The 12,738-nt window shown below is 29.3% G+C and overlaps 1 protein-coding gene across 1 annotated transcript in view; it reads right to left on the bottom strand.

The window, feature by feature from the left end:
- The window catches only part of LOC107445612 (A kinase anchor protein rugose), a gene marked incomplete in the record, with an annotated part of 233,809 nt that extends 221,458 nt beyond the window's left edge, over positions 1-12,351 (bottom strand). Inside the window, 1 exon segment of the mRNA XM_043047936.2 lies at positions 11,896-12,351. Coding sequence (XP_042903870.1) covers positions 11,896-12,072 — 177 coding nt within the window.
- Positions 12,352-12,738: the final 387 nt, after the last annotated feature.

Here is a 12,738-nt window from a genome sequence, read left to right as displayed (position 1 = left end):
TATATATATATATAATTTTAATGGGCTGTTCCTCACACGAACCTAACTAAAAGTTCTAAGATTAACACGCTGGGTTTTCGACCGAAGTTATAAAGCCCCCCTAGGATACCATGTGGAACTCTTACCTAAGAAACAAAAGAAATACTGTGAAAAATAAGGTAGCCACAAGATGTGTTACGGCTGCCAAGGGAGTTATAAGGTGAGGGTTTATACTAAGATGTATTTTCTTAGGGTAATGAATAATGAGCTAAGATTACACATGTAAATCAAATTAAAAGAAATAGGTCTAAAACGTTTTATTTTCTGCAAGACAAAAGTTTCAATAAAATAATTTTTGACTTTCAAAGAGTCTTACGAGCTAATTTAGGAAAAGAAATAACAAGTACGTATGCATCAGAAGTTCTACTCATAAATATCAATTAACTTCATTTAAGTAGCACATGACTTAGGGTAAGTAGACAATAAAGGAGCGTATTGAGTGCGAATAGCGTATTGAAGATCAATAAATAATTATTTACTATAACCATCTATTTGTTGATCTGTATGACTCTCTGTTCTTCATTAAGAATAAAAAAAATTTTATTCCTCACTTAAAACAAAACGAGAATATAGAATTCGTGTAGTTCTCTGTAACGCTTTCATATTTGTGAACCATAAAAATGGCATAAAACCTAATGTCAAAACTATCATGTGTGAAAAAGCAATAAAAATTATATAATTGTAAATTTAACATTATCAAGGAACCAGAAATATCAATCCTTAGTCCACACAACATATAAGAGATGGTTTTTGACTGCATTGAAAACTATTATTATTAACTCATTTTGATTGATAAAAAAAATTCAATATCTCTCTCATTTATTATTACTTTTGTCCTTCTCGATGGTTTTATATTATTATATTAAACAAAACACAATTTTAACAGTTTAGAGTATCAAAAAGATTAACTGTATTCAGTATCATTTGGCATAATACTCTTGCTTAAGGCCAACTCACAATTTATTCAAAGTATTTTCTCCCGTTGTTATCCATTTCCAAAGGACCGTCACTCTTCCTTTAACAGTATCTGTATTAAAATAACTCAGTGCACTGGCGCAGTTATATTAATTTGGGGACGTAGCCCACCTATACTTTTACTTAAGCTTATCCGACAAAACTAATAAAATATGAATAAATATTATAGAACGTTAGGCAAACTCCTTTTTTTATTAAGGAGAGCTATAAGCTAACAAACGTCGATGATGTTATATTACAGAAATATTTTATAAAACTGAATCATCTACAGTTTAATTTAAAACAATGGCTAGTTGGCATGGAACAATGGCAGAAAATGAGAAAATTGAATTTTTCAAACTCCTCTCCCAAACGATATAATAAGAAACTTTTAAACGATTTTTAGGATCAGCGGTTTAAAATTGCTCCCTTTAATCACAATCCAAATTTCAGTCCACAAACTCAAATAGTTCTGGACTCATAAGAGATACACACACACGAACAGACGCACAAACTCTTCATTTTATTATTATAGATGTTTTCATAATAATTGCGGATGAAAATTGCTTGAAATGATACAATAAGTAGTAAACGTAGCCACAAAAAGAAGAAAAAAAGTTTTGTAAAAAAAAATCTTCAATAAATTTATAAAATATTACGAACGAAAGTTTTGTAAATTATAAAATGGGCAATAACAATTACAAAGATCAAAAGAAACTAAGTTTAAATCGTCTTTCTGATCATCAGAGAAAAGACTCCATCATTCCAAAGAAAGATTTGAGTTCGAAATAGATATATCTTCGCAAGCAACATAATACCATAGAGACATTATCGATGAGGACAGAAAGTAACTACCATCACAGACTCTTCAACAAAAAAAAAGAGAGAACATGAAGAGCCGGCCGAAGAAGAATGAAAATAAAAGGGTTGTGGATGCTGACAATCGATAAAAGGAGAGAAAACGGAGAATTTTCATTTGGCCTACTTGTGCACTGAGACAACTAGAAAATCGCCACGGTTGTTAACATTGCAGTCTAACCTAACCTAACCCATTCTATCAAACTATAGAGGTTACTCTCATTATCCGTACTCCAAACATAAACGATCTAACAAAAATTTTAGAGAGTAGACACGCTAGGGATTTCTTAATTAAAGATTTCGCCGGAAAAGTTACAGCAAAGGTCCCTATGTAAGAGGGATGGCTAGTTTTTTCCATAGTGGATAAAACCGCTCCGGGAAGAAATCTTTTTCTTCCAGCACAAGTGAAAGAAACGCTTTCTCAAAAAGAAATAACTAACATTAAAACAATTTTCAAATAATTTAGAATCGCAATTTAGTTTAAATGATAGTGCAGTATACTCTCGATATCTAGAAAATCTTGCTATGTCAAAAAAAATATTTTTCCCCTTAGCATTACATATCCAACTAATGTTAATTTGAATTCCTATGTCGACAGGGTACTTTCACAAAATATTGCTATGGCGAATTATTTTTTACAAAATTATTATTTACAAAAATCACAATACAAGTTCATTGGAAACCAATTATTTTCTATTTAATGCGAAATTATTTTTGTCTTACTTATAAAAATAAAATTACCATCGTTGTATTTAGACTTATAGTTAAGTTAGCCTAATAGTAATTTATATTATTGTTATCAGGTTAACTGTTTATTAATCTCATTTTTCAATATTTTTCAGTTTTTTTTTAACAGTTTGGTTAAACATAGGCTCAAAATGTTCGAATGAGATAATTAAATTGGTGGTATGTAAGAATTTAAATAATCGTCATATTTAGTTAAGTAATGTTTATTTTCACGTAATTATATATAGATATTCGTTTAAAACATTTTCATGAGACCTTTTTTTCATTTTTCAACCTCAGGACCTAACAAACTTTCATCTAACCAAACAAATTTTTTTCGACCCAGTCTTCTAAAACTCTTGACTCCAGGGTCTCTGTTGGAAGTCTCAACGTCGGGCAGTAAAGATACAGAAAAGGTTCCCTCAGAATGCCAAGCGTTCTGGTGTAATGGAGAAACATTTCTCCAAGACACGCCAATTTTAACGGCCTAAGAGATGAATAAACGAAGGGATCAGATTCTAATGGAGCAGATTAGATTTGGAAACTTAGATCGTTAACACCATCTGCTGGGCTTAAATTATTCGAGAAACGTCATTTACAAGAATGGACATGAAACTGCTGCTCCATAAAATAAAAAGTTAATGATTCTTAAACTTAGATAAAGGGTGACGATTAACAAAGCGACAAGTAAAAAAAAAATTTTCCTACAGGTTAGCATTTTTAAAAATAATATGTACGTAAGAAATAAAATTAGAGAAGGAATACAATATATATTTTTCAAACTCCTCTCCCNCTGTTCTGAATGTAATGTAGACGAAGGTTATATATATATATATATATATATAATACCCGCAAATACTATTTGAGTATTTAATTTCAAAAATGGAACTGAAGGCCAATTAAATCAATCCTCTAAGATGGACAGGAAAAGTTAATAGCCCTATACTAAAAATGTTAAAATGGGATCAGCGTGAATGAATATCAATACCACCAGCTCTTGAAACGACGTTTCACTAACTTCTCTTTTGCTTGCTTTCTTAAAATAGTGAGAAAAGGCAAAACCAAAACTTATTGATTAATCAATTAATAAGCAATAAGAAATAGTAAAAATGATATCTAAAAATCATAACAAATATGCTTTCTGTTCGCCTTTAAACTGTTGAAAGAATAATAAATAAAAAAAATTTGCAGACGATTTTTTTTTCTATAACAAAACAAAAGAAAAAAATTATTTACCTCGCATTTGATATATAAAGAGCATGTTAGCATAAGATGCGCCATTTTTAGTAGTCCAATCAAATGCAATGCTCTTGCAACGTCATATAGTTGTCCCTTTTTCAAGAATGAATGTTCTTATTTACCGAAATATGTCGCTAAGTCTAGGATTCCAGAAAGACTACGACTCTACAACCTTTTTTAAATAATTTTATGATATATATCGTAAAAGATAGCACGAATTAAATTTCTGTCTAAAATGTTTAACTTTTAAAAGCAAAATTTTAATAATTTGATAACGAAATAAAACGGAACTATATGCAGTCGCGGATGAATACCTGAATGGTCTTCTATACCGGAATGGTCTTTTCTTAACTTGCAACCAGGGACTAATATAAGGACTATATTTATATCTATGCTTGCAACAGAGTACAATGAGAATTAGAGGACTATTGTCAACCAGGTGGCTGGCTGCTTGGAATTTTCTTAAATTTTATGAATAAATATAAATTGATCAATTATTTACAAAAAAAAAATGATCTAATATTAATAAGAATGAACACACAATGCTTCCGGGATGGGTTTATTCGATTAACAAAACAACAATGAAGATAAACAAATTTGTGAAGGGTCCGTTTTAATGAAAAGATATTTTGTGAAGGGTCCGCTAATTTCTTCTAAACAGACCCCTGACTTAAGGTATCGCAAAATGAAAGGGAAAAAAAGGAACGTGCAACGTTTATCTAAATATACATGATTTTGGTGAAACTAGAAGGGAAAAAAAAAACCTCAATTCTATTAGGAAATAAAAAAAGAAACATTCAACTGATGGAAAATATGAGAGTCCCATGCTGAACAATCATAATTCAAAGAGAAATGAAAGTTGTAATGAAAAACAACTTTTACGCTATTAATAATGAGTTAGCCATTGATCACGAACTTAGCTCACCTACTTTTTGTTATACTTTATTTCTCGTTTACTCGAACACATTTTTTATCGTCTACTTTAACTAAAAAAGTAAACAAATGGAAGATAAGATAAAGATGCGCATGTATATTAATGGAATTTTCGAAATTTTGATTTATTTAATTTTGACTCGCAAAAGAAAGCGTGAAAAAAATGGGGGGGGGGGAATTTACAACTTAAAAATACGAGAGCAAGTACTTAAGTTTTTAGAATCTGGTAACAAAAACCCAGCTACTTACAGCGCAGACGATTTTTATCAGAATTCAACTGCGTTTATAGAACATCGAAAACTGTGAAATTCTATTAACTGAGATTTTTCAAAAAACATAAGTGTCATGTAATTATGGAGTAGTGTAAAAGGGATTTTAGAGACATGATCTTTTGACTTTCGACAAAGGTGTAGTTAAGAGAGTTAATTAACGTGACGTTAAATAAATACAGTGCTGTATCACTCATTAAATTTATTGAAATATAATTCTTTCTCTTCTACGTCTTTTACTTAACTTAGATTTATTATTTATGAATTTTGTTATAATCGTGATACATTTTTGTTTGTGTACCTGGCATCTTCGATGAATAATTAGTTCGTATATGTTTTACATAGCGTCACACCTATCTTTGTCTTTTTGTTAAGAAAGAAAAATATATTGTGAAAGAATCTTAGTGTAAGAATATAGAATGTATCATTTAAGAGAATTTATGCTTGACGGGCTTGGCTTACATGAAATAACTAGAATGGAAAGAACAATTGCTAACGTAAATAAATGACACGTTTCAATAACCAATCAGGATCAAGATACACACACTACATCACTTGCAGATTTCCCACTGAAACTTTATGGCTTACTAAAGGTTTGTCAGAACTATATTTTTTTTTACATAAGATAGAAAATATTAAAATTCTATATAATATTGAAAATATAATATTTTAAATTTTAATTCAGTCATGGAAGTGAAAGAGAATTAGCGACGAAAAGTTTTCACGTGATATGGCGTCTTTTTAAAGCAGGAATGAAAAGCAGTAAAAGTTGGAAAATAAAACTTCAAAAAAGGAAGAAGAAAACAATAACGCTGAGTAAGATAGTTTAACGAGTAAAAAATGCTAGGTGATGTAACCAATTTTTTAATTTTCTGCCAACATAAAATGAAGCAATCACGAAAAATTTTAATCCTCTCTTTAAAATAAAATTTCCTCTTTAAATACTGAGTACAAAAATAACTTTAAAATGCAACGCTTTTCTGCGATAAAGACCATGAGGTTAAGCGTGTCTAGCTATAAAACTTATTGCTAAACAGTTTTATTGGTGATTAATAGTTTATTCTATTTTATCCAGTTCCACCAGGTGTCCTGAAAGAAATATTTTTCTTTCATGCAAAATTCTTACCTTAGGTCCCAAATAATTATGTCAAATTTGTTTTTCTGAGAATTGTCTTTAGATATTTCTCACTTAGAAAGTCAGATTATTAAGGAATAAAATCAGTTGAAGATTTAAAAAAAAAACGAACAAAATTCGCGTTCAAATATCAAAAGGATGAATGAAAGAAATCACACCGAGCATGGTGAAATTAAACGGATATTTTATATTCAAAGTTACAAATTCAAACAGTGTTACAAGCTAAGCCTGTGGGGAAAATATTAAGTTAGGGAAGGGTTTTGCGACCATGCAACAAGTGTATACCTAAGGAAGATCTAAAAAGGATATTTGAGCCGGGATAGCCTAGTTAGTCGGGCGCTGTACTCTCGTTCGTGAAAACGGGAGTTCGAATCTAACCGGCCGAAGACCCCCCCCCATGTAGTATATTGGTGCACGTTAAATATGTCGGGTCACAAAGTCCTCCATGTTCACATTACAAATTATACCTCTGGGGTTACTGAATTGGAGCCTAATCGTTCTCTGTTTCTGGGCAAAATTACGATCTGTGGATGAATGAATGGGTGCATGAATGAGTCGGCTCTATAAACGGGTATGGCAGAAGTAGAGCTCTTGGCCATAGAAGGCAGCACTCGAAAACATGAACAATCTCATTCTAAGTGCCTGAATGGCCTACGACGACAACAATAAAAGGATATTTTAGAAAAATTATCTATCACTGTTTTTGAGCCTTCAATATTGTTCTGCAGAAATGAAAATAATGTGTTTAGATAGGTAAAAGGTGGAAGATATCCATAAAATTCTCTGGTGGAATCTAACCTAGGTAAGAGAAAGAAAGGTCTGAAGTGATAATAAAAGCTTAATCCTCTCAAGCATACAAACCACATTCTCACCTTTAGACAAAAAAATAGACAATATATATTAATTATATAAGAATGTCACTTAGTTTTCAAATTTAGCACAATTATATGTGGAACTTATAACTAACATAATAAAAGTCTAAGACAATAAAAGGGGAGGGCTTTGTGATACTTTGTAGTTCAAAATAAAAAGAGCTTTGTTCTTAAATGCTTTATTATTAATTTTTTCCAGTAATTCCCACAAAAATTGAGGTTGCAAGCAAGTAAAAGAACTTTAAGAAAAAAAACTATGTAAAATTCCAACAAAAAAATAAAAACCCTTTTCTTTGAATTAATTTAATTTAGGAATAAAAATTAGATAGATTGGAGTAATGTTATGCAATCTCTTTTTACAATCTTTTTTGGCCTAAATAACTCAAAAACTACGAGGAACAGCAAAATATAATTAATAAACCAGAGTTCTCCCTAGGAATAAAAATAGGCAGTTACTCCCAGGAAAAGGCACATTGAGTTTTGAAAGGGCAATCACTTAACACCATTAAAATTTATCAAAATATGTAATATTATTTAATAACGAAATCATCAATCTTTAAATTACCCTTTTTTACTATTTTATGTTTATATTTAAAAATGTAATTCTCCCTCATTATCAAAATAACAGAAAAAGTTGAAGCTTTTGAAAATTAACTAAAAGTTAGCCTTGTGTATCAATTTTCTTCAGAAAACAAAAAAAAAAGTTTTAAAAAAAGGGATTAATTGATGAACAACTTTATAAAGCTTTTTTTTACATTTTAAACTAAAAATTTTGAGAAAATAAACATTTAAAGGTGCATTTTGAAATAAAAAGGTATTTATTAAAAAAAAATGGTAAAACTTAAAATCACTCCCAAATGTGAATATCTCTGAGACCGAATCTCATGCAAATTTTTGCTATATAACTAGACAACAAAAGAAAAATCAAATGAAGGAATGAAATTAAAAAATTAAAGTTAAATAACTATGAATAACAAAATAAACCAAAAATGAACTGAAGAAATAAAATAAAAAGGCAGCGCTTTTAAGGTTATTTTTGCAAAAAGGGGAAGGTGGGGAATCATCAAAAACAGTTAGGAAGAATGCTGAATGTACAATAAACGCAGAATTTCTTACAAAAACGATATGTTCCACTTCAGAGGAAGAGCCAATAATAAAGTAATGTATATCTGGAAAAGACTTTTATAACAACAATTTACAACTGCAGACAGAATTGTTGTTATCAGCAAATACATATATTTAAGGGGTAACAATTTTATTCTTGTATTACAGAATCATAAACATCAGTTAAGTGAGAAAACCATATTTTTGCGCTTCTTAAAAGTTTTGAAAAGATACTTCTTTTGCATTCAAATAAAATTTAAAAGTTTTATTTTGATTCTAGAGCTTTCTGTTTTTCTTTCCATGGTACTGTTTTTTCTACTACCATTAAAACTCAAACAAGAAACTAATTCTGAATTAAAATTATCAAATTGTAAGAAAAAATGTTTGAAGAACCTTGGAAAAACTGAAGCAAGGTGCAAGAGCATTTGTTTTCATTAATAGCATTGAACTTTTATTTGAACATTAAGCTGACAAAAAAGAAGAGGGTGGCATGTGGTCAACAAAAGGAGCATTCTTTTTGAGTGAGCAGCACAATTCGATTCCTAAAAATAGCAGAACAATTTTTCTTTTGTTAAGAATTTATTTTAGTTGGTAATTCCTTACATATGTTTGTATAAACATAAAAGGCTGATACTGTAAGAAAAAATAAGGCGAAATGATGCTTGTTATTCACTTTTATGCTATTGATTCTAGAAATAAACAAAATGACTTTTCGTATAAAATTACTTAAACAGAAAAAAAATAAATTTCTTTCAAAAACAAAAAAAAATTATCACAATAACAAGAAGCTATATAGTAATTTTAAGCTTATCTATTAGCAAGAAAAACAATTTTTGTATCTTTACTAATTAACATTTTAAAGGTGATTTGAAAACTTGTTGTAATAGCCACTACATGGCACTCATTTAAGCTTTCACAGTATATTTAAAGCCATATGCAACAAATTGGGGTAAAAATTGAACAAGTTTTAGAAAAACATTAAATCATTACCTAGGTACCCTCTTATTAAATAATACAATTAAATAAGAACAGTTATCCATTAAAAATTAACTGTGCAAAATTGATACTATTATAACAACTAAATACAAAAACCCTATTTCCTCACATCCTTAATTATTTTATTTAATAGCACAAAAATACGTTAGACATCCCATCTCCCCTACCAAAAAAAAATAATAATAATAATATTTAGACACATTTATATAAAACAAAAATTTGATTGTGAAGAATTATGCAACAACAAATGCTATATTTTACTTCTCTTAAAGCAAATAATGTTCTGTTGATAAAATACAATTCTGAGCACTTATAAGTTAAAAAGAAAAAATATACAATTCATATTTCATTTAGGTATCTAAATCAATTCTAGGGCTGGCCCCACAACCTTTTTGCTCCTCCTCACCCATGTATAAAAAAAACTATATGTACCCCACAAAAACTAACTGAAAGATAAAGCTTTCTGCATTCTAATTCTTCATATATCTATTAATTTTTATCTCCCTCTCTGCTGACGCTACAAGTGGTCTTGGTCTCTACACTGAGTTTCCACCATGCAAAAGGGAGACAACCACAAACGATTTGCAATTTACAAATTTTATAATGCATTAAATTTCATTAATCGAATCAAAGTTGCTTACTTGCAGCCTAAAGCCAGTTTCCTAACCCATTAAAAAATTATTCAGTAGAGAACATAACTTTTAACATAACATTTTTACTTCTCTACTACACAATTTTCAACAAAATCTGAAAGCAAGTTGTAAATCAGGGTTTTCTGGTTCAAAAAATTGAAGTTAAAGAGGATATTTCCGTATCCTTATCTGTCGCACCAAAAGGCCTTGTTAAAAGGATTTTAAACTTGCAAAAAAAAAAAATTTTTAAATATGTAATGTTTGCCCAGGGGTAACTACGAGTTATACCTTTCAAATTTGTTCCTTTCTGTGATGTTTTTTTTTTAGTTTCTTGCGAGCCACTGCCCAGAAGTTGCCAAGACCTGGTGATTATTCTGCCACAGATCAGGATACGGAAATCTCTCCAATACTTTAAACATTGCACAAAAACGCTCATAAAATATTTCATATTTACATTAATCATATTTTTTCAACATAATTAAAAGATAAATTACTGCACACTTTCTTTGAATGCATAATTGATTAATTAATTACAGCTGTTTTTCTCACTATTGGTGAAATCGCATGAAATAAATAATTTTAATTAAATAAAAAACCTTAAAAGAGTCAAATCACAGTATTTGACTTGTTATGAGCAGTAGGAAATGAAACTTATTTATAAGCAAATATATATATATATTTGAATTTAGATTGAAAAGCTTATAAAATTTCAAAATAATAACTCTAAATTCTTTACATAGTTTTCTAATAAGTACAATCATAGAAAAAAATACAGATATTTTAAAATTTGATTATGAAATTTCTCAGGCATAACAGAAATAATTTAATTCACAAAGTGAAAAAGGAAAATAGTTTTAAAATTACAACTTCTATACCTAACTTTCAAATTAATTTAGATACATTTTAAAAATCCAAACATGTTGAGACACTTAAATAACAGTTTTTTATATCCTGCACATAGCATTTTTAATTTTTAAAATATAAAATTAACAGCAAAATGAAAGATAAATTCCTAAATTATATAGCTGAAAAAATGCATAAAGTTTTTTATTCGAATTTTCTCAGTGAAAAAATAGAAACAGGTTAAAGTGGGTCTTTGATGTGTCTAGTGTATATTACATATTCTTATACCACATAAAGGAGACAATCCTGTATTGGAACCTAATTGTACCAAATACAGGGACACTGCTGAGTACATTGGTACTTACAATGTGTCCATAAAATATTAATAATGGATTTCTCAAGGAAAATAGAATCAATTTTAAAATCCTTTCCCCATTTTGCTATGCTTTTTAAGTTCTATGAGGGATACTATAATTAACGCGAAAACTTGGCGACCGAATCCGAACTGGATCCTCTAAATAATAATCTTACCAACACAAACATATGTAGGATGACTAACACCTTTATTACAGTGAGTAAAATAGCAATTAGACACTATAAAATATAGTTTTAATTTATATTTTCTCCCCTTTTTTTAATCACTAAACATAATACTTAACTTTATTTACAACACCCTGTCACGCTTATGTGAATTTTATTTTGTCTTTCATTTTAAAGATAAAAGATATAAATTAATATTAGAAAGACAATGGCTTTCTCAAGATGTGTTTTTTTTTAAATATCAAGCATAGATATCAGAATATTCAGCAAAGAAAATACAAAATAAACTGACTTATCATCAATAACAATAAAGCATCTGTTAACAGGATTGCTTTTGCAATTTAAAGTGAGTACACTGAACATGAATATTATAGTAAGTCTTATTACTAGTGGATAAAACTTTGACAAGATTTAGATGCAGTAGATAAAACAAATGTAGTATATAAAAAATTCCATGATTAGGTATGAAAACATGTATATTTCTAGATACACAAAAAATTTCTATGTTTTGAATAATTCATTTAAGAATTTAGAGGACATTTAAAACACATTTGTTGTTGGCATGTTAAAAATGGAAAAATACTTTAATAGGATATGAAGACTTAATACTGAAATAAAATCATGTATGAACTTCAACCAAAGATCATAAACAATAACTTAATGACGACTTTGATTCCGCAATAGAAGTAAATAAATAAAAAGAAAGGTATTCAAAGAATATAAATTTACTATATTTGTATAAATTTTCAACTTACCAGGTGAAGAACTGTGTTTACAACTTCCTTGTTTGACACTTGCCCCACCTCCACTAAACCTATAAGAACAGCAAACTTAAGGTTATCATTTAGGGGCATTTTAATAACATCTTCTGGCCTTTTGGCTTCAGTAACATTAGTTTCGTCAATTTTCTCCATTTTAACTCTCGAAGTCATCGCCACAAAACTACACAAAATACATCAAATATGGAACTACAGGCGATGAAAAATTTACAATACAATGCAGCTAAATATTCACTCGCTAATAATCGTATCCTTCCTCATAGTTAAACGATCACAAATTGTATCAATTCATTTCTTTTTGATTAAAAAGATCCACAAACATAATAAATAATCAAATGAAATAAAGTTTCACAGGTAAAAATTTTCCCGTTTGTTTATATGATATAACTGTTTTCGTCAAGGAGCTATGGTGCACCGGTCCTCATCGAGCTAACTGCGATGCGAAACTACTTTAGAAATAAAATATTCGATTGCAGCGCCATCTTTCAAAGCTGCCTTCATCTGCGCAAAAACAAGAATTTATAATGGTTGGATTGATATGGTTTTGAGATTTAAAATCTGTGGTTTAAATTTATTTGATGATTTATATACTTAAAATATTCTTTCTTTTATGACATCGTGACATTATTTTGGAGTTAAAGTTATTGCATTCTGAGATTTTTATGAGAACAATCAGAAGATATACGTTAGCAAAGGTGCATTACGTTGATGCGTTGGAAAAATCGAAACCCATTTCAAAACAAAACTATTGTTAGTAACTCTGGACTCATTAGTTCCGAATATATATATATATATAATTACTTTATTGCTAATAACTTT

Source organism: Parasteatoda tepidariorum, chromosome 4, assembly GCF_043381705.1.
Source record: "Parasteatoda tepidariorum isolate YZ-2023 chromosome 4, CAS_Ptep_4.0, whole genome shotgun sequence".
Classification (NCBI taxonomy): domain Eukaryota; kingdom Metazoa; phylum Arthropoda; class Arachnida; order Araneae; family Theridiidae; genus Parasteatoda; species Parasteatoda tepidariorum.
This window is presented reverse-complemented; position numbering and strand designations above follow the sequence as displayed.